Source organism: Cetorhinus maximus, unplaced genomic scaffold (genome assembly GCF_964194155.1).
Source record: "Cetorhinus maximus unplaced genomic scaffold, sCetMax3.hap1.1 HAP1_SCAFFOLD_417, whole genome shotgun sequence".
Taxonomy (NCBI): Eukaryota; Metazoa; Chordata; class Chondrichthyes; order Lamniformes; family Cetorhinidae; genus Cetorhinus; species Cetorhinus maximus.
Window position 1 is genome coordinate 200,744 of NW_027596363.1, and position 23,623 is coordinate 224,366.

General features: G+C 44.6%; 3 protein-coding genes across 3 annotated transcripts in view; 2 read left to right on the top strand and 1 right to left on the bottom strand.

The window, feature by feature from the left end:
• The window catches only part of LOC144673632 (uncharacterized), a 127,405-nt gene that overhangs the window by 74,679 nt on the left and 29,103 nt on the right, over positions 1–23,623 (bottom strand). The gene's annotated exons all lie outside the window — the stretch shown is intronic.
• On the top strand, positions 6,436–9,340 carry LOC144673630 (uncharacterized). The gene is made up of 2 exons (XM_078535374.1): positions 6,436–7,545; positions 9,200–9,340. The coding sequence occupies exons 1-2, from the start codon at positions 6,436–6,438 to the stop codon at positions 9,338–9,340; spliced, it is 1,251 nt and encodes a 416-aa protein (XP_078391500.1).
• On the top strand, positions 10,529–14,834 carry LOC144673627 (uncharacterized). The gene is made up of 2 exons (XM_078535373.1): positions 10,529–10,553; positions 13,724–14,834. The coding sequence occupies exon 2, from the start codon at positions 13,821–13,823 to the stop codon at positions 14,301–14,303; it is 483 nt and encodes a 160-aa protein (XP_078391499.1). The 5' UTR covers positions 10,529–10,553; positions 13,724–13,820; the 3' UTR covers positions 14,304–14,834.

The window sequence follows — 23,623 nt, forward strand, 5'->3', positions numbered from 1 at the left end:
CCTGTGTGCTGCTTTCAAAGAGCAGTGTGATTGATGTGAATATTCGAGGGTGTTCGTAATTTAGGAAGGATGGGCAAAAAGAGAAAGGAGGCGGAGTCGCACAGTTAATAACGACAAGATCGGTACATTCAAGAGAGAGGGTCATAGGTTGAAGGATCAAGATGTAGAATCAATTTTGGTGGAGCTAAGAAACAGCAAGAGGCAGCAAACATTGGTGCGAGTTGTTTATTGGTCACCAAACTGCAGTGGTAATGTTGGGCACTGTAATAAATCAGGAAATTAGATCTCCAAGTAACATGGGTAACACAGGAATAATATTCGGCTGTGCACCACCAGCTCTATAGTCAGTGCTTTGTAACCCATCACAGCCCTTCTCTTTCATTTTCACGCCCTCTGCATCTGTTCTTGACTTGTTGCACGTGTGACTTTTCCAGCTCTGACGTGAAACTTTAACTCTCACTCCCCTGACTCTGACAGAGATGTTCTGTGTTGCTTTCAGCCAGGAAGACAATAACATTGGTTTTAACAGTTCGCCCAAGGGCAGTAAATCTCAATTTCCTGACAGGGAATCAAACCTGAGGTGCAGCAGTGAAAGTGCTGAACCCTAACCAGTCGGCCATCAGGGAAGATGCTAACAGGGCTGGAAATTTGGCTCATGAAGGCTGATTTTGGCATTTTTTCATTCCCGATTCCTTTCACCAGAGATAAATTTCTCTGACCAAATGGTCTGTTCAGGTTGAACACTATGAGCCAACGAGAAGAACCATTGCTGTTATCTGGAACATGAAATCGATAGCTTCCTCCTTTAATACAGTTCTTCGCCTTTGACAGAGCTGTTAGTCATCTGACCGAATATGTGACTCGGTGTCACACTTTGTTATATAATGATCCTGGGGAACACCTTGTGGCGTTTCATTAGGTTAAAGGCGCTTTATAAATATAAATTGTTGTTGCAGTTTAACAGACAGAGAAATAGACAAACTCCTCTTGCACCTTTTACCCTGAGAGTTTTTCCTTGTAACATTTTAAAATGAAGTTGCACAACTAAATTAAATAAAGTTTGTGCTGGTAAAATGTGTTCAACCCCTTGGGGAACTGAAGCACATTGGCACATACAGAGGAACACACACAGACGGATACATCGAGTGTGACAGAGGCCTAAGGAGAAACAAACGCCCATAAAACAAGATGTCACCAACTTGGCTCAGTTTTTGTTTCATATCCGACTGGAGACTTGCAGAAGACTGACACAGAAATGGATTTGTTTGGATGTTTTTTCTTCGATTTGAATTAGAATTAATTCTACAGACAAGCAGAAATAACGAGAAGAACAGTGAGCAAGATTCAAACCTACATCGGGAGGCGCCAATGGATTTTAAGCCCATTCACCTTAAACACTGGGCCTCAACTACAGAACTTGCTAACATGCTAATATTATTTGTTTAAAATCATAGAATGGTTACAGCAGGGAAAGTGGGCCTTCTGCCCATCCTATCATTGCCATTACCTGACCTTTTCTCTAGAACCCTGGAATTTACAGTCTCTCGTCGTTCTTCCTACAAAATAATAGCATGTTTGGTAAAACACAGAAGTCTCGTTCAGCCAATAACAGCATCGAGTGTGTTAGACATGAACATGAAGTGAACAGTGAGGTGAAATACTGCCACAAGCTGCGGATGTACAACTTCCAATTTCCAAAACCCACCAACCTCATCAATGCGGCTCCTCTGGAACTTTCAAGGGAAATATTGATCCTTAAAAGGGGCCGCTCCCAGAACTATACACAGTCCTCCAGGTGTGATCTAACCAGGGCTTTGTATAGCTGTAGCAAACCTTTCCCTCTTTTCTATAACAATCTCTGTAACAGGTTGTACAGCAAAAGATATTAGATTGTATATTTCGACTGAGAAAAACGAGGAGGTGCTTGATCTCACAGCCATGTGTCCTGGTCAATGTTCACGAATATTAATCCGCAATATAATGAAAAAAACATTTAGGCCGGCATCGAGCCCATTCGAAATCTATAGAATTATTGGATTCAAACAAACCCATCAATTATTCTCTCTTCCTCAGCTCCACAGTGAGTGAGACAGGGAAAAGCAGAAAAGCAGCAATATTCCGGCCCCGCACTCTCCAATCACCCGCTGCCAGCAGAAAGCAGCGACTGCAGCTTGAATGAGCGGGTTACTGCCCATCCCTGGAACACAAGATACTCCAACCCGGGCCAAACTTCCCAATTCACCGAACACAGGCTCAAGGAAACGCAGGTAGATTATATCCCGGTCCCTAACCTCCGAGCAGCATTTACTGAATACCCGAGGGAACGAGTCACAAACAAAAGTAACACCAACTTTCTAAATCTTTTTATTGGATGTGTTCATTTCATTTTAAGTTCTGTAGATGGGAAAATGGCCGAAATAGAGGTTGGTGAATAACAGCTTGGAACCATGTTCCTCTCGCCCACTGCAATGCTGATCCTTCCAATTTACAGGTATTTGGGGGCAATTATCAGTTTGATACTCAGATTAGCTCCGTCTCCATATTATAAGATGAATCTAGCACTGGAGAAGGTAGAACCATAGAACACTACAGCACAGAAAACAGGCCATTCGGCCCTTCTAGTCTGTGCAGAAATATTATTCCACTAGTCCCATTGACCTGCACCTAGTCCATAGCCCTCCAGACCTATCCCATCTATGTATCTATCTAATTTATTCTTAAAACTTAAGAGTGAGCCCGCATTTACCAGGTCAGATGGTAGCTCGTTCCACACTCTAACCACTCTCTGAGTGAAGAAGTTCCCCCTAATGTTCCCCCTAAACCTTTCCCCTTTCAACCTAAAGCCATGTCCTCTCGTGTTTATTTCTCCTAATCTAAGTGGAAAGAGCCTACTCGCATCTACTCTGCCTTTTCCCCTCACAATTTTGTTAACTTCTATCAAATCTCCCCTCATTCTTCTACGCTCCAAGGAATAAAGTCCTAATCTGTTTAATCTTTCCCTGTAACTCAACTCCTTAAGACCCGGCAACAAAAAAGATTTACTGGATTGATGTTAGAACTGAAAAGTTTTAACATTCAACAAAGATTGAATTGATTAAACAGGTTTTCTCTAGAAAACAGGGTGAGGCATGACCTGATCGAAGCCTTTAATATTCCAAAAGGGTTTGGAAGATGCTTCCACTTACGGATAGACAAGAATAAATAAAAGTTGGTCACCAGGAAATCCAATGTCCAATTCAGAAGCAACGTCTTTAATCAAATATAAAAGCAGAAAATGATGGAAATACTCAGAAAATATGGGAATTAAACTATGTCTCTCCTCAGACGCTATCAGACCTGTTTAGAATTCGAAGTTCTGTTTTTATTTCAGATTTACAGCATCGCCTTTCATTTTTTTCTTCAGAAGAGAATGTAGAGCCCATTGCCAGAGGATTAGAAATCCAAGTCTGTGCTGGACACGCCTAGGTAAAGTCACACTGTGAAAACATCATTCAGCAGCTAATTATGGAAAAAGGTTTACTCGATCATCTGATTAGTTGACACAGCAACAGTCACATCTGATGGAGAAAATTGAGAGATTTCTTGCGTGTGAAGGCATTTACTCAGTTTGGCCACCAGTGAACAATCCAGCTATAAAAGTTCAAAGGATTTGCTCCGCAATAGGCGCATTCTTACTGACAAGACGGAGTTTAAATGTTTGGTGTATGGAAGGAGAAATCACTTCTTCACCTCAAATGCGAAGAATCCAGTGAATTCACATCTAACTGTAGGGGTTTGTTTTGTTGTTAATTACACCCAGGATAGAAGCATGGTAGAGGCCGATACAATTTATCGTATCAATTGATTGTATAATTTAAACCTTGACCATAAAGCTGCAATTACCATCGGATCATAAAAATTTATTGGATATGCAATTACGTCCTCCCACCCAGCATTCAATGCGGGACAGAATGTGCCCTATCCAGAGCGCCAGGGTCGTACGCATGCGCATGGCGGTGTCTGATTCGCACCTGCGCATTGCGGGCTCTTGGCTGAGCATGCGCAGTGCTGTCCTGTGAGTCGAGTGGCAGAGTGGGTGAGAAAATGGCGACTGGAGCAAAATAACAGAGTTAGTGGGTGTGCGGGAGGAATGGAGCCAGCGGAGTGGGCAGGGAGGTTTTATAAACACTTGGTGCAGCCCGCAGAGCCTTAATCAGAAACTACAGGCCCCGCGTTTGCAGCGAACAGACCGGATATGGCTGGGTCTCCCTCTGCTCGGCCCGGGGACGCGGCTGTGCAGCAGAGCGCATGCGCGGTCATCCTGGTCCAGGTAGCAGGAGGACAGAATGTTGTGAATATCCTGGACTGACAGGGATGGATTTTGGAAACTCCTTTTACAGGGGGTTAGAAGGGGAGGATTTACACACAACAAACTCAAACCAAGAGAAATATTTCTCAATTTCTGTCCTGGACTGACAGTGATTGATTGTTTTGCAATCTTTTCATAGGATATCACATGGGAAGGATTTGCAGACGGGAAACTCAAACCAAACATCAGATCAAGATCTGACAGACTCACTCGATTCATCAACCTTTGAGAGTAAGTAATGAGTTTCAGGTCATTATCACTCATTGTGTAAAATTTTTGCTCACACCCCTCCTGTAAATCTTGCTTCTTAACTTAAATCTGTGTCCCATAACCCTTTTATGATCAGATAATGTGAACAGCTTTTCTTTAACTACCTCATGTAAACCAATCATTAACTTGTATACCTCTATCAAATTTCCCCTCAATCTACTTTGCTCCAAGGAAAACAACACCAGTTTTTCCAAACTAATCTAAAATCCTTCACCCGTTGAACCACTCTGGTAAGTCTCCTCTGCACCCTCTTAAGGACCCTCTCATCCTTCATAATGTGTTGTGATCAGTGGTTTACACAAACCCAGATGTTCTGTGTCCATGTCTGTGATGTCATCACACATCGACAATTACACTGTGACATCAGCACACATCGATAATTACACTGTGACATCAGCACACGCCGACAATTGCGCGGTGACATCACCCCGCTCCCAGGGTATTTCCTCAACTGGGAGATTTTTCTCTGACTTCAGTGCTTCTGATATCTTTCCAGCTACATTCTCCGGCAGGAGTTTCCAAAGCTGAAAAGAGTTAAATTGTTTCACAGGTGAGTAGTTTTGACAATTCATCTACAATTTGGAGCTTTTAGTCCTCTGTTATCTGTGTGAGGTCCGACAGCTCTGCGGCTGGTGTGACTCCTTTACTGTGGATCTGATTCTGTGTCTATCCATTGCTCTGTTTCACCTCTGCCCTCCCTGATCACCTCTCTGCTGTTGTCTAACTTTCTCTGTCTCTAATAGTGGGTGTATTTTAGCTCTGTTTAGGATTTTACGGTTACTTCTGCCAACTGCTGCCCTGACCATGTGCTGCTGGCTTACCAGCTATAGCTTCCCACCATGTCTTTCATAGTCAGGAGTTGTTTTTCCTGCGATATAGTCCATCTCGCTTCTACCCCTGAGCTTATATTGATCATCAGCTTCTGTATCATTTTTGTTCCCTGTAGTTCATTCTGCACCCCTGAAATGTTAACTCTGTTTCTCTCTCCACAGATACTGCCTGACCTGCTGTGTATTTCCAGCATTTTCTCTTTTTATTTCAGATTTCCAGCAGCTGCAGTATTTTGCTATTATTTTATTGGCAGGCAAAGTTACTGAGGTGGAAATAGATGGTCTTAGTGATATGTAGTCAGAAGCTCAGCTTAGGGTGAAATATGACACTAAGGTTGTGAACAGTTTGGCTCAGCCTCAGAGTTGTCAGAGAGATGGATGGCATTGATGGTCAGGGAGTGGAGTTTGTAGCAGGGACTGAAGACAATGGCTTCAATCTTCCCAATATTTAAATGGAGGAAATTTCTGTTCATCCAACACTGGATGTTAAACAAGTCAGGATGGTGTGTGACTTGGAGGGGAACTTGGAGGTGATGGTGTTCACATACATCTACCCTGGTCCTTCTAGGGGATGGAGGGTTAGGGTTTGGGAGATGTTGGTAGAATTGTAGATGCATAAAACCCCTATCCTTCACCCCTGCCTCTCCCATCTCCCTCTCTATTTCCCCCAGTAGATGCTGGTGTTTTGTATAGTCCCTGACCAGTTGGCAGGTTCCCTTCCCTGAGAGACATTAGTGAACCAGTTGGGTTTTTATAACAATCCAGCAGTTTTCATGGTCACTTTTTCCTGGTACTGGCCCCACAAATTACCAGATTCATTCAGCTCAATTTCACAACCTGTTTTTGTGTTATTGTGGTTTCTCTCTCATTCACTTTTGTCTATTTAAACTATTTCCCCAGGATTTTCAATTGGGAAACCCAACATTTCATCAGAATCTAACAGTGTCGCACAATTAGTCGTCACCTGAATTTCATCGGATTTTGAACATGGAAGGAAAAAGCACCGTTCACCGTGGGGAGAAACCGTACATGTGTTCTCTGTGTGGACGAGGCTTCAGCCAATTATCTGGCCTGTCAAAACATAAATGCAGTTACAGTGGGGAGAAACCATGGAAATGTGGAGACTGTGGAAAAGGATTCAATTATCCATCCAGGCTGGATACTCACCAGCGCACACACACTGGGGAGAGGCCTTTCACTTGTTCTGTATGTATGAAGGGATTTATTGATTCATCCACCCTCCTGAGACACCAGCTCATTCACACTGAAGAGAGGCCGTTCACCTGCTCCGAGTGTGGAAAGGGATTCACTTGGGCATTCAGCCTGCTGAGGCACCAGCGAATTCACTCTGGGGGGATGCCATTTACCTGCTCCGAGTGTGGGAAGGGATTCATTCAGTTATCCAACCTGCTGACACACCAGAGAGTTCACACTGGGGAGAGGCCATTTACCTGCTCCGAGTGTGGGAAGGCATTCACTCAGTTATCCAACCTGCAGACACACCAGCGAGTTCACACTGGTGAGAGACCATTTACCTGCTCCGAGTGTGGGAAGGGATTCAGTCAGTCATCCACCCTGCTGAAACACCAGAGAGTTCACTCTGGGGAGAGACCGTTCACCTGCTCCGAGTGTGGGAAGAGATTCACTCAGTCATCAAACCTGCTGATACACCAGAGAGTTCACTCTGGAGAGAGGCCGTTCACCTGCTCCGAGTGCGGGAAGCGATTCACTCAGTTATCCAACCTGCTGACACACCTGCGAGTTCACACTGGGGAGAGACCATTTATCTGCTCCGAGTGTGAGAAGGGATTCGTTAATTTATCCGATCTGTTGAGACACCAGCGAATTCACACTGTGGAGAGACAGTTCACCTGCTCCCACTGTGGGAAGGGCTTCACACAGTCATCCCACTTGCTGAGACATCAGCGAATTCATACTGGAGAGAGGCCGTTCATCTGTCCTGTATGTGGGAAGGGATTCACTGTGTCCTCTGACGTCCTGAAGCACCAGCGAATTCACACTGAGGAGAGGCCGTTCAGCTGCTCCAAGTGTGGGAAGGGATTCACCTGGTCATCCCAACTGATGAGACACCAGCGAGTTCACAAATAACAAACAGGATGTTGCTGTTAATCACATCCAGGACTGAACCTTGTTCATTGTAGTCTGTTTCTGCTGATGTTAATAAACTCTAGCCCAGTTATTGGGGCTAATATTCTGGATAAGGACAAATAAAATATATTTGTGTTAAATATAGCATATTGAGTCTTGTTATTATCTCTAACACAAGTTAGTTTCTCTGGAAGGGCTCTCCCTCTCCCCTCTCTCCTCCATCCTCACCTCTAACAACAAGTGTAAGGAGCTCATGGAGCTTCTTTGTCACTAAGATTGAGACAATCCGATTAGCTGCCGCTGCTGCTTCCCTCCCTTCCACTAGCCCACTGGGACAAACTGCCTCTATAATGTTCCACCTTGTCCAAGCGGTGAACCCACATCTTTCATTAGCTTCTCCCCCATCTCCCTTCCTGCCCTCTCAGTGGTCATCTTGTCCATGAGACACACCTCCTGCTCCATCGACCCTATTCCCACTAAACTGCTGATCCCCCAACTTCCCCATGTTCACTGATATTGTTCACAGTACTCATTCTTCTGGTACTATCCCTCTCTCCTTCAAATCATCACACTTTCCTCAAAAAACAATTACTTAACTCTACTGTCCTTGCAAAGTATTGACCCATCTTCAACCCCCAGTTCCTCTCTGAACTCCTGAAAAGTGTTCACACCTCCCAAATCCGGCTCTATCTTTCCCAGAACTCCCTGCTTGAATCCATCCAATCAGGTTTCTGTCCTGCCACTGTACTGAAACAGCTAAGATCAAAGCCACCAATGACACCCTATGTGACAGTGGCAAAGGGAAACTATTCCTTCTCGACCTGCTTTGACAAGGTTGACCACACCATTCGGCTCCAACACCTCTCCACTGTCGTCCAGCTGGGTGGGGCTGTTCTCTCCTAGTTCCATTCTTCTCTATCTAATCATAGTCAGAGAATCACTTGGAATGTCTTCCCTTCCCACTCCCACAGTTACCTCTGGTGTCCTCAGAGGATCCAGCCTTGGCTTCCATTTATTTCTCAGCAACATTCTCCCCACAGCGACATCATCTGAAAACACAGTGTCAGTTATCACGTGTACACTGACAGTGCCCAACTCTACCTCACCACCACCTCTCTCCACTTCTCCACTTTTGTTAAATTATCAGACTGTTTGTGGATGTGCAGAAATTTTCTCCAATTAAATTTTGGGAAGATTGAAGCTATTGTTTTCATTCCTGAGCTACCAACTCCATTCTTTATCCTATTTCTATCAGGTCATCTCTCAGCCTTCTCTTTTCTAGAGAAAAGAGCTTCAGGCTGTTTAGCCTTTCCTGGCGATTATAATGTATCCGTTCCTGTAACATTTGTGAATGAACTTTTATGTCCCTGGCCCTTGCAACGCCTGACAGCAGTTTCGAGTCTGTATGACCCTTCTTCAGAGGGCGTCTCTATTGGACAGAGCGGTTTCTGGGCCGCAGAGAATTGTGGGATTTTGAAAATGGGAGAAGAAAGCACCGTTCACAGTGTTCTACATGTGGATGAGGTTTCAGCCGATCATCTGGCCTGGTCAAAACGTAAATGCAGTCACAACTGAAAGCAGCTGTGCAAATGTTGACACTGGGAAGGGATTCATTTACCCATCGAAATTGGAAACTCATCAGAGCATTCACACTGGGGAGAGGCCATTGACCTGCTTAAAGTGTCAGAAGGGATTCACTCCATTATCCCACCTGCAGACACGCCAGCGAGTTCTCACTGGGGAGAGGTCATTCATCTGTGCTGTGTGGAAAGAGATTCATTAATTTATCCAACCTGATTGCACATCAAAGAGAGCTTTCAAATTTCAGGACTGTGGGAAGTGCTTTACAAATTCTCAGGACCTTGAATGACCACCAGCAAAGTATTCATACTGATAAGAGACCGTTCAGATGCCTTCTTTATGGGACTGGGTTCAGGCAATCATCCCACCTCTCTCTACACAAGTGCTCTCACACTGGGGAGAGGCTGTACACCTGCACCAAGTGTGGCAATATACGCATTCAGTCATCCCACCTGCCGAGACACCAACGAGTTCACAACGAACTACAGTGATTGGATTTTGCTGTTATTAATGTACAAGAATGAACTATACCCATTGGGGTCTGTTTCAGCTGATGTTAATAAACTCCGGCCCAGTTATAAGTTTAATATTCTGGATAAAGGTCAAATAAATCAACATTCTGTCAAACACAGAGGATGTTGAATTTTTAAAAACATCTCTAACACAAGTTAGTCCTTGTTTCGGACTCTCCCTCTCCCCTGTCTCCTGCATCCACACCTCCAACAAGTGTGAGGAGCTCATGGAGCTTCTTTGTCACTAAGATTGAGACAATCTTGAGAAAATTGAGATCAGCTGCCTCTCCTGCTTCTCTCCCTCCCACGAGTACATCCTTGACGCCGACATCCTTGCAATTCTTATCCAATTTCCGACCACTCTTCTGTCTCCAAATTCTTGCTCATCTCCCAAATCCATGCACAATGGTCCTGCAACTTAGGGGTAAAATGACATCGTGAAAGGATTGTTTACCGGCTGAATTGTGACGTTCTTACTGACAAGACAGAGTTTAAATGTTCTGTGTATGGGAAGAAAAAATAATTGTTCACACCGCCTACTGAGACTCCGGTGAGTTTACATCTAAATGTCGGGGGTTTTACTGCAGTTATTTACACCCGGGACAGTATTATGGCAGAGGACCCATGCACTTTGTTTGTCATACCAATTGACTGAATAATTTTGTATATTGGTCTTGGGCTTCGTTCGTCATCAGATCACAAAACAGAATTTTCTATTCAAAAAAACGAACTCTCAATGGCAGCCTCGTTACCCAGCATTCAATAGGGGCCAGAATGTGCCCTATCCTCACAACAGGAGCTCCCTACACATGCGTATTACGATGTGTGTTTGGAGCATGCGCAGTGTGGCCCATTTCATGAGCATGCGCAGTGCTGGTCTGTGACTGAAGCTGCTCAGAGCGGGTGAGTGAATGTCGAGTGGAACAAACTAACAGAGTTAGTGGGTGTGTGAGGAGGAATGGAGCCAGCAGAGTGGGCAGGGAGGCTTCATAAAGACACAGTGAAGGCCGCAAACCCCAAATAACAAGGTACAAGTCTTGTGTTTGCAGAGAACTGGCCGAGAAAGTCTGGATTTCTCCCTTCGCCAGGCCCGGGGTAACGGCCGCCATCTTAATAGGGGGCAATGTGCAGCAGGGCGCATGCGCGGGCATCCTGGTCTAGGTAGCTGGAGGAGAGAAGATTGTGGAATTCTCTCCTGGACTGACAGGGATGGATTTTGGAAACTCCTTTTACAGGGGGTTAGAGGGGGAACATTTACAGACGGGTGAGATCTGACAGAGTCACTCAATTCATCAGGACCTGGATCCTCCTTTTTTAATGCTCTGTACAAACCATTTCCCAAACCTGCCACACTCAGTCCAGGATAGAAATTCAGGACCTGGATTCTATCGGCCTCTGAGTGTAAGCATTGAGTTCCAGGTCATTACCACTCACTGTGGAAACATTTCTTTCTCACATCCCTCCTGTACATCTTACCCAAAATCTTAAATCTGTGACCACGATCCTTTCACGATCTGCTACTGTGAACAACTTTTCTTTAACTACTTTATGTAAACATTTCATAATTTTGTACACCTTTTGTTAATCTCCCCTCAATCTACTTTACTCCAAGGAGAACAATCCCAGTTTCTCCAACCTAACCTTGCAACTAAAATCCTTCATCCCTTGACCCATTCTGGTAAATCTCCTCTGCCCCCTCTCAAGGACCCTCCCATCCTTCATAATGTGTGGTGATCACTGGTTTGTACAAACCCAGATGTTTTGGGTCTGTGTGTGTGACATCACACATTGACAATTACACAGTGACATCATCCCGCTCCCCGGGTATTTCCTCAACTGGGAGATTTTTCTCTGACTCCAGTGCTTCTGATATCTTTCCAGCTGCAGGAGATTTTAAAGTTGAAAACTGAAATTGTTTCAGAGTAGAGTATTTTTGACCATTCATCTACAATTTGGAGCTTTTAGTTCTCTGCTCTGCTATCTTTTAGAGGTTCCATCGCTCTGGGGCTAGTGTGGCTCCTTTCCTGTGGATCTGAATCCATGTCCATCTTTTGCTCTGTTTCACCTCTGCCATCCCAGATCACCTCTCGGTCATTGTCTAACTTTCTCTGTCTCTAATACTGGGTGCATTTTAGCTGTGTTTGGCATTTAACTGTTACTTCTGCTGATTGTATCCAAATAAGGTTTCCACTGCTGCCCATCCCCTGACCATGTGCTGCTGTCTTACCAGCTTTATCTTCCCACAGTATCTTTCACAGTCAGGAATTGTTTTTCCTGTGCTATAATCCACTTCTGAACTTATATTGACCATCAAATTCTGCACCATTTTTATTCCCTGTAATCCATTCTGCACACACTGAAATGTTAACTCTGTTTCTCTCTCCACAGATCCTGCCTGATTTGCTGAGTATTTCCAACATTTTTTTATTTATTTCAGATTTTCAGCAGCTGCAGTATTTTGCTATTATTTTATTGCAGGCGTTGGTCACAGAACTGAGTCACAGACGGACCAGTTAAGAGCTGGTTTGTATCAGGGTGGGTGTTGGTTACCAGAAGTTGGTCCCTGGCCTCCAGTGTAGGTCCTTTCTCATCAAGTCACAGAATCACTGAATGATGGCGATATAGACGGAGGCCATTTAGCCCATTGTGCACATGCTGGCTCTCTGCAAGAGCAAGTCAGCTAGTCCCACTCCCCTGCCCTTTCACTAACAAGACCAGCAAATATCGCCAATCCCCAGTTGCCTGTGGAGAAGATGATGTTTGACCTTCTTGAATCGCTGCAGTCCGTGTGGTGAAGGTGCTCCCACAATGCTGTTAGGTAAGGAGTTACAGGTTATTCACCCAGTGATGATGAAGGAACAGTGATATATGTCCAAATCAACAACAGCAATTTGTGTTTATATAGCACCTTTAACGTAATAAAACTTTCCAAGGCATTTCAAAGAACAGTATGCGTTTATAAAAAGCATTAGAAATTAGGAATGTACAGTCAAAGCTCTCTGCTGTTGACTGAGTTCTGAATTGGCTGATTGATGGACACTGTAACCAGGTCAGTCTGAGTTTCCTCGTGGTGAGTCTGCAGTGGGACCTGAGTCTGAGGAGGACGAGAGATTAACCCTATGAAGACAGAGTAAAACAGAACAACTGCGCTTGCACAATGGCAGCAAACACAGCCTTTAAAATAAGGATGAGAATTTTATAATTTAGGTTCTGCTTAACACGGAGCATTTGTAGGTCAGTGAGCACAGGGGTGATGGGTGAACAAGACTTGGTGCAAGTAAGCACACGGGCAGCAGAGTTTTGGATGACCTCAAGATTACAGGGAGGCTGAATGTGGGACGCCGGCTGGGAGTGTGTTAGGATAGTTAAGTCTAGAGATAACAAAGGAATGGATGAGAGTTTCAGCAGCAGATGAGCTGAGACTGGGATGGAGTTGGGCGATGTTACTGAGGTGGAAATAGGCGGTCTTGGTGATGATGTGGATATGTGGTTGGAAGCTCATCTTGGGGTGAAATATTTCACTATGGTTGTGAACAGTCTGGTTCAGCCTCAGTTGTCAGCGAAAGGTGCAGAGTCAGTGTCTGGTGAATGCAGTTTGTAGTGGGGACTGAAGACAATGGCTTCAATCTTCCCATTATTTAAATGGAATAATTTTCTGCTCATCCAGTACTGGATGTCAGACAAGTCAGGACGGTGTGTGACTTGGAGAGGAACTTGGAGGTGATGGTGTTCACATACCTGTTACCCTGGTCCTTCTAGGGGGTGGAGGTTGAGGGTTTGGGAGATTCTGTCAGGGTTCTCCTGCATCTCTCACTTCTCTCTCGCTCTTTCTCCCTCCTCTCATAGAAACCTGAATCTTGTGTAGGCCCAGACTGGGTGGCAGGTTCCCTTCCCTGAAGGACATTAGTGAACCAGTTGGGTTTTTATGACAATCCAGCAGTTTTCATGGTCACTTTTTCCTCGTGCCGGCCCCACAAATTCCCAGATTCATTCAGCTCAATTTCACAACCTGCCTTTGTGTTTTTGTGGGTTCTCTCTCACTCCATTTTTTCTGTTTTAAATCAATTTCACAGGATATTTGAAGGGGAGGATTTGCTGTCGGGAAACTCACACCAAGACCTGAGAGAGTCACTTGATTCATCAGGACCTGAATATTATCAGCCTTTGAACATGGAAGCAGAAAGTGCTGCTCACGCTGGGGAGAAACCGTGTAAGTGCGGGGACTGTGGGAAGGGATTCAATTACCCGTCTGACCTGCAAACTCATCGATGCACTCACACTGGGGAGAAGCCATTCACCTGCCCTGAGTGTGGGAAGGGATTTACTCAGTCATCCACTCTGCTGACACACCAGCGAGTTCACACTGGGGAGAGACCGTTCACCTGCTCTGAGTGTGGGATGGGATTTATTAGTTCAACCAACCTGCAGACACACCAGCAAATTCACAATGGGGAGAGACCATTCACCTGCTCAAAATGTGGCAAGGGATTCACTCGATCATTCGACCTGCTGACACACCAGCGAGTTCACACTGGGGAGAGACCGTACACCTGCTCTGAGTGTAGGAAAGGATTCACTAGGTCATCCCACCTACTGAGACATTGGCTGGTTCACTCAGACCAGAGACAGTTTACATGCTCAGTCTGCGGGTAGTGCTATAAAAGTTACCAGGACCTGATCTTGCATCAACGTGTTCACACTGACGAGAGACCGTTCAGGTGCTCTCACTGCAGGACTGGGTTCAGGCGATCATCTGACCTCATTGTACATCAGCGCAGTCACACCGGGGAGAGGCCGCTCATCTGTTCCATGTGTGGGAAGGGATTCACTCAGTCATCCAACCTGCTGAGACACCAGCAAATTCACACTGGAGAAGGGGCTGCTCACTTGCCCTGACTGTAGGAAGGGATTCATCAATTGAACCTACCCACTGAAACACCACCGAGTTCACACTGAGGAGAGACCAGTCAGCTGGTCTGTGTGTGGGAAGCAATTCACTCAGTCATTTGTGCTGCTGAGACACCAGCAAGTTGACAAGTAACAGCAAAATCCAATCATTGTAGTTAATCACATCCTGGCTGGAACCATGTTCATTGGGGTCTGTTTCTGCTGATGTTAATAAACTTCAGCCCAGTTATAGAGGCTAATATTGTCGATACAAATCAATTAAATCAACTTGGTGTGAAATACAATGTGTGTTGAATCTTTTTAATATCTCCAATACTCTCCTTCTCCCCTGTCATCTCCAACAACAAGTGAGAGGAGCTCATGGAGCTTCTTTTTCACTAAGATTGAGACAATCTGATCAGCTGCCTCTGCTGCTTCCCTCCCTTCCACTAGCCAACTGGGCCAAACTGTCTCTAAGGTTCCTTCTTGTCTGAGCCCTGAACTCACATCTTTCTCCAGTTTCTCTCCCATCTCCCCTCATACCCTCTCAGTGCTCATCTTGTCCATGAGGCCCTCCTTCTGCTCCCTCGACCTTATTCTCACCAAACTGCTGATTATCCAACTTCCCCATGTTAGCTGATATTGTTAATGTCTCTCTCTCTTCTGGTAATGTCCATCTCATCATCAAATCTATCGTCATCACCCATTCTAAAAATAAACTTTTGACCTGACCATCTTTTCAAACTACCGCCCCATCTTCAACCTCCCTTTCCTCTCCAAAGTCCTTGTACTCGGTGTCCCCCGAGGATCTATCCTTGGCCCCTCCTATTTCTCATCTACATGCTGCCACTCGGTGACATCATCCAAAAGCACCGTGTTAGTTTTCACATGTACACTGACAACACCCAGCTCTACCTCACCACCATCCCTCTCCATTCCTCCACTGTTACTAAATTATCAAACTGCTTATCCTACATCCGGAACTGGATGAGCAGAAATTTCCTCCAATTAAAAATTGGGAAGACCAGAATCATTTTTTTTAGTCACCATTACAAATTCCGTTCCCTAACTACCGAGTCCATCCCTCTCCCTGCGAACTGTCTGAGGTTGAACCACACTGTTCACAATCTTGGTCTTTTATTTGACCCCAAGATGAGTTTCTGACCACATATCCACACCATCACTAACACCAGATATTTCAATCTCCATAACGTCGCCTGTCTCCACCCCACCCCCAGCTCATCTGCTGCTCAAACCCTCATCCATGTCCGTGTTACCTTTAGACTTGAAAATTCCAATACATTCCTAGCCGGCCCCTCACATTCACCCCATCCCCACACAGAAACATGAGATCATCAAAAACTCTGCTGCCCATGAACCTTCTCACATCAAGTCCCGTTCACCGTTCACCCCTGTAGCCATTGACCTAAATTGGCTCCTGTTCAATTTTAAAATTCGTAACCTTGTTTACAAATCCCTTCATGGCATTATCCCTCCCTATCTCTGTAACTCCCAGTCGCACAACCCTCTGAGATATCTGTGCTATCTCATTCCGTACTCTTTAGCATCCCTGATTTTAATTACTCCATCATCGGCTGTGCCTAGGTGCAAAGTCCTGGAATTTCCTCCCTAAACCTCCCCAGCCCCTCCAGCTCTCTCTCCTGATTAAAGATGCTTGTTAATATCTGCCTCTCCAATCAAGGTTCTGCCCATTGACCCGAATATCTCCCCATGTCACTCGATGTCAAATGTTTCTTTATGAGAGTCCTGTGAAGCACCTTGACACATTTTGTTACATTAAACGTGTTTTATAAATACAAGTTGTTTCTGTTTCATGACAGCCAGTTTGTGCACAGTAAGATTCCACAAACAGCAATCAGACTAACTGATTAATCCAGTTTTATTTGGTGGTGTTCGTTAAAACACGAATGTTGGTCCCACTGCACCAGGAGAACTCCCCTGTGGACAGGATGTGGAGTTGTTGAGCTCTCCTGAGCTGAGAGTGGAGCTGATTGAGCTGTCGGGCCTGCAGTGTACCTTGCAGAGCCGCTGTCTGGGATCTTTCCTCTAAATTTACTGACTCCCAGCTGACGTTGTTTCTGCAGTTAAATAGTTAACTTTGAATATCGATCCCAATTTAATCTTCGGAGCAAAATCTGCAACTTTAAATCAGCTGCAGAAGAGAAAGAAATTTCTTGTGTTCATTTATCATCTTTCACACCCTCAGAAAATCCCAAAGTGATTCACAGTCAATGATGTATTTTGGAAGGAAGAATGAGGAGAAGCAGAATAAAGTAAATGGTACAATTTTTAACAGAGTGCAGCAACAGGGTGACTTAAGAGTGTATGTACACAAATATTTATATGTGACAGGACAAGTTGATCAAGCTGTTTAATAAAAAGCTAATGGGGTCCTCAGTTTATTCATGGAGACATGGAGAACAAAAGCATGAAAGTTATCCTGAATCTTTACAAATCAATGATTATTCCTCAGCTGAAATATTGTGTTCAATTCTGAGCACCACACTTTAGGAAAGATGTCAAGGCCTTGGAGAAGGTGTGGGGAAAATTTCCCAGAATAGTATCAGGGATAAGGGGTTTCAGTTCTGTGGAGAGACTGGGATTATTCTATTTTGAGCAGAGAAAGTTAAGAGGTGATTTAATTGAAATGTGGACATTTTTGAGGAGTTTCCCTCCACATAGGGAGAAGTAGTTTTGATTGGCAGGATGGTTGGTAACCGCTGATCACAGCTTTAAAATAACACTGTGTCTCCTGTCAATGTAAAATATCTGTCTGCACATGCTCAGTGGTCCATGCAGATGTCACTCTGCTGCTCCCAGTCTGTCAGAAAGCCTCTAAATAGAAACATGTGTATCCTTCAGAAACAGCAGCTTCCCACTTTGTTACACAGCACAAGGGAGGAGAAATAGAGAGTATGGAGTGAGAGACAGTTTCAGAATGAGTCAGGGCTGAGTCACAGATGGTCAGACAAAGTATCGGTTCCAGAAAACCCTGTAAAGCCTGGTTTCACCTAGAAAACCTCTATTGGAGAGACAGAAGATGCAGTCTCATCTCTGACTGATATTGTATCAGAGACAAACACAGTATTAATCTCGCAATCAGGGGCAGTGCCAGCCAGTGATAAAATGTCCCATATTTGACCCTCTCTTACCTGTTGTAATCTCTGCAGATTTCAGAGAGAAAGGTCTTTCACTCACAAATCCAAACCTGCGCTAGACATGGCCCCTTCCCCACTCTCTGCAATAAACAGAGGGAATGTCCCTGTCTCTTCAGAACCCGGGATGTGTCCGGGTGCAGTCAAAGTTTCTGTTCATTTCCTTTTTCACAGATTCAGGGTGACAGTCTGTGAAACAGTGAACATGGTGGAGAAACAGTGCATGTGCGGCATTGGCAGCAAACACAGCCTTAAAATAACTGGCAATAAATCCATGGTGGAGATGAGGTGAAATGCCTCAGGAAGTGGCCAGACTGACAAATGACATTTTCTTCAGAAGTTCAGGGTCAAGGATACGAGCCTGTCCAAGAGAAGGATAGCTTCATCGACACTTTCCTGACTGTCACTGTAATGCCCATGGATGCCAGATTTTCTTTATTCTTTCATTTTCATCAAGGTCAGCATTTGTTACCTAATTGAACTGAATGCCTTGCTAGGGAAGTTAAGCAGCAACCACATGTAGGCCAGACCAGATGAGGATGGCAGATTTCTTTCTGAGGACATTAGTGAAGCAGATGGTAGCTGAGATCATTTCCTAGAATCAATTAATTTAAGTTAAATTCCACCAGCTGCTATGTTGGGATTTGAGCCCATGTCCCTAGAGAGATTATTACTCCAGTGACATTACCACTGCACCAGTATCTCCCTCGAGGATTGATTTATTCGATTGAGCAACACCCAGGATAAGTTATTTCAATTCCAAGTTTGTACTGTGATTTTATTCTAAGTGGGGCATCCCATTAATGACAATTCTATCTCATTCATGAGCCCTAGAGAAACCTCAATGATTAATTCAATTTTCAGAATACTGTTTGAAGATCAGAGACAGAAGTAGTTGCAATCAGTTTGGAGGTAACTCCCATATCTCCCGTTCTCAAGCACTTTACCTTGAAAGATAACAAATGGAATGAAGCCAAATCTTTAACGTGGCAAAGTCTGCAGTTTAAATTGTCAACGTACTGTCAATGGAAAGGGTTAACTTCTCTGCTTCTTTGCAAAAGGGTGGATCAAACATTCACAAATATGCACAATTGTGTCAACTTTACATAACTTTATTTTCAGGTCAAAGATGAACCAAACACCATTTTAATCTGCTTTTAAAATCTTTTGCTTTTTTCTCAGCTTTTCTTCAGGCATCTTTCCAAATAAGTGCAAAAAAAACTGAAGAAAAGTAGAACTGGAAAAGTTTCCTTTCACAAATAAACAAAAACTTCAACTTTCTGAGACTAAAAAGAGTTAAAGAGGGTGGAGTGTCCCACAGCTTGTGAGCTCCACATCATAACCTCAAGGCTGAAGCTTATCTTTAGGGAATCCAACTTTTCGATGCCTTTTACAATTGTACAAGTTCTTTGTAATTCATACTTAAAGGTTTACTTTCACTCAGTAATTATAACCTTTCACTTTTCTCAGCACAGAAGCTGGCAGCATTTTATATTCAATCCCAATTGTAAACTTCTGTTGGAGCTGGAGAATGGAGAAGATCATGTTCACTGTAGATCTGCCAGCACAGAAACTGCACTGTGCTTCTGGATACACTCGGTCTGCAAGTAGATGAAGTCTTTCAAGCCTGACCCTAGTGAAGGTCGTCCCTGTGACGCTGAGGAGTGAGATGTCCCTGTAAATGTGACAATCTCCTCTGTCACTCTTGTTTTTGTATAATGTGAGGATCTTTGCATCATTCGTGTCATGTGGAATGATCCTACCTCCCAACAGAGGAGGAGGAGGTAATGAGCTGTGACAGTGGATGGGACTTTCCGGGTTGGGGCATTTCAGCTGGAATTCCATCCTTGCTGAGTGTCTTTCCGCTTGCTAAACAATCAATGGCCTTTTCGAGCTCAGGTGATGAGGGTTCCTCGTCCAACTCAACCTTGCAGGAAGCTGCAAGAGACAGTCAAACAGAGACTGGGAGATGTATGTCCGTCGTGTTCAACCCAGTGGATATCTATTTACTTCTGTCAGTGAGAACTTCGCCATCTGCTTATTTCAGGGGCAACTTTGGTGATGGTCGGGCCAAGCACCCTCCTGATCCCATCATACACAGCACGTAGATTTCCATTGTCACAGGCAGTTTGGGTTTCTTTACGTTGGCTGATCCAGTGTTTATTTACACAGTATCTCCCTGTCTTTTATACAACTGTCTCAGCTAATTACACAATGCTCTAGCTGTTGGGTTTATGTTGTAATCAGGTAGACTTTGCTTTTTGCTTCAATGTCAGATTCATCTCTGCTGAGTAGGTCTCAAGCCAGTCTTTGTTGTGGGTACCACCTTTACCAAATGTTGCTGCTGCTGGGTCAGAAACGATTGAACTCAGCAAATTCCAAGATCCATCAATATCAATGTTGTTTGATGAAGCTTTTGTCGATGTACCTGTAAATATTTCACTATTTTGTTTATGTTCCTTGATAATTAAGTTTCACCAATATAAAAGTAGGGAAGTTTTACAGCAGCTGTACAGGGCCTTGATGAGACCACATTTGGAATATTGTGTACAGCTGTGGTCTCCTTATTAGAAATAGATATAATTGCATTGAAAACATTCAGCGAAGGTTCACTCAACTCATCCCTGAATCTTCTGAAGAAAATTTGACCTTTACCCATTGGAGTTTAGAAAAATGAGGGGTGATCATATTGAAACAGATAAAATCCTAAGGGCACAAAAACAAAAAATGCTCACAAAACTCAGCAGGTCTGACAGCATCCGTTGGGAGAAAGACAGAGATAAAGTTTCGAGTCTGTATGACTCTTCTTCAAATCCTGAGGGGATTTGATAGGGTAGATAGCAGGAGGATGGTTCAGCTTGTGGGACACACTAGAACGAGGGGACACAGTTTAAAAATATGTGGTCTACAATTTAAGACGGAGTTGATGAGAAATCAAAGACCCTTCTCTCAAAGGGTCATTGTTATGTAGAATTATTTTCTACAGAAAGCAGTGGGGGCTGGGTCATTGAATGTATTCAGAGCTGAGTTAGACAGATTATTGATAAACAACAGAGTCAAGGATTATGGGGGACAGACAGGAAAGTAGAGTTGATACCACAACCAGATCAGCCATGATCTAATTGAAGGCTGAAGCAAACTCAAAGAGCTGAATGGCCTCCTCCTGCTCCTAAGTCTTATGTTCCTATATGTCTCTATAATGAAGGTATCACCGTGAAGAATGTGCAAGTCAGTAAGAATTGTCAGCAAGGAATAATCAGCACTTTCTAATTGGAAATGTTCATCAGTGGAACCTCTCAGACACTGAATTGTAGAGTTTGCACTAAAGATGAATTTATGATTGAATTACAAGTTCATAACTTTATTGAAACCAAGTTCCTGTCGAGAATTCCTGAATTAAGGGGCGAGATCACAGATGGTGCTTTCAGAAAGCAACAATGCGGCCATGAAAATCAATGACATACCCAGAGTATAAAACTCCAGCCAGTTATAGGGTTGATAACATCAACACAAACAGACCAAATACAGTCAGACTATCAGTCTTGCATGTGATTAAGACCAGCAATAACAGCAGAATCCAACCCCTACCCCTGCTGGTGTCTCAGCAGCTGGATAACCAATGGAATCCCTTCCTGCAAGTGAACGGCCTCTCTCCAGTGTGAACTCGCTGGTGGGCTGTGAGGTTGCCTGAATACCTGAACCTCTTTCCACAGGAAGTGCAGCTGAATGGCTTCTCCTCAGTGTGAATTCGCTGGTGAGTTACTTGTCACAGGGTTCCTAGCCTCTGACCTGGACTTGCAGCCACAGTATTTATTTGGCGATTCCAGATCAGTCTCTGGTCAAGTTACCCTCAAGTGGTGGACTCAGTGATGATAATGCCATTGAACACCAAAGGGTGATGGTTGTATTCTCTCTTGTTGGAGATGATCATTGCCTGGCACTTGTCTGGCACGAATGTTACTTGCCACTTCTCAGCCCAAGCCTGGATATTCTCCTGGTCTTGTGGCATTTGGACATGGACTGCTTCAGCATCTGAGGAGCCACGAATGGTGTGGAACATTGTGCAATCATCAGCGAACATCCCCACTTCTGACCTTATGATGGAAGGAAGGTCATTGATGAAGCATTGGTTTAGCCGAGGACATTATCCTAAGGAACTCCTGCAGTTATGTTCTGGGGCTGAGATGACTTACCTTCAACAATGGCAATAATCTCCCATTGTGCTAGGTATGACTCCAAACAGCAGAGAGTTTTCACCCTCATTCCATTTACTCCAGTTTTGCTAGGGCTCATTGATGCCACACTTGGTCAAATGCTGCCATGATGCCAAGGACAGTCACTCTCACCTCATCTCTGGAGCTCAGCTCTTTTCCCCATGTTTGAACCAAGGCTGTAATGAGGACAGGAGCTAAGTGGACCTGGCGGAACCTAAACTGAGCATCAATGAGCAGGTTATTGCTGAGCAAGTGCCGCTTAACAACACTATTAATGTCCCCCTCCTGGATGTGACAGGACTGCAGAGCTTAGATCTGATCCATTGGTTGTGGGTTTGCCTAGCTTTGCCTATCACTTGCTGCATAAGCTGTTTGGCATGCAAGTAGTCCTGTGTTATAGCTTCACCACCTTATTTTTAGGTATGCTCGATGCTGCTCCTGGCATGCCCTCCTGCACTCTTCATTGAACCAGGGTTGATTCCCTGGCTCTATGACAATGTTAGAGTGGGAGTTATGCCGGGCCATGAGGTTACAGATTGTGATTCAGTACATTGCTGCTGCTGCTGATGGCCCACAGCACTTCATGGCTGCCCAGTCTGTTTGAAATCTATTCTATTTAGCATGGTGATAGTGCCACACAACACGATGGAGGGTATCCTCAATGTGAAGATGGGACTTCATCTCCACAAGGGCTGTGTGGTGGTTACTCTTACAGGTACTGTCATGGACAAATGCCTCTGCAGGAGGCAGGTTGGTGATGATGTATGTTTTTCCCTCCTGTTGGTTCACTTAGCACCAGCCACAGACCCAGTCTAGCAGCTATGTCCTTTCGGACTTGCCCAGCTCAGTGTGTAGTGGGGCTACCGAGCCACTCTTGGTGATGGACATTGAAGTCCCCCACTCAGAGTACATTCTGCACCCTTGCCACCCTCAGTGCTTCATCCAAGTGGTGTTCAACATGGAGGAGCACTGATTCATCAGCTGAGGGAGTGCGGTACATGGGAATCAGCAGGAGCTCTCCTTGGCCATGTTTGACCTGATGCCACAAGACTTCATGGGGTCCGGAGTTGGTGTTGAGGACTCCCAGGGCAACTCCCTCCCGACTGTATATCACTGTCCTGCCACCTCTGCTGGGTCTGTCCTGCATCTGGGACAGGACAAACCCAGGGATGGTGAGGTTGAATGTGTTTGTGTTTCAGAGCATCTACTTTGGTTTAAAATCTCTTTCACAGGCAGAACTTTGAAACGGTTTCTTATCAGAATGAACAGGTTGATGTGGAGTCAAGTGGGATGACTGAGTGAATCTCTCCCACACATGGAACAGGTGAACAGTCTCTCCCCAGTGTGAGTGCACTGGTAGATACTGAGTTCACATGATCACCTGAACCCAGTCCCACAGCGAGAGCACCTGAACGGTCTCTTGTCAGTGTGAACATGTTGATAGCACGTCAGCTCCAGAGAACCTTTATAACACTTCCCACAATCCAGACGTTTAAAAGATCTTTGATGAGTGTGAACTCACTGATGTGCCAACAGGTTAGATGAATCAGTGAATCCCTCCCCACACATGGAGCAGGTGGATAACCTCTCCCCAGTGTGAACTCACTGGTGTTGCAGCAGGATGGACAATCACCTGAACCTCTACCCGCAGTGAGAGCAGGTGAATGGAGTGGAACCGGAGTGAATGCAATGGTGA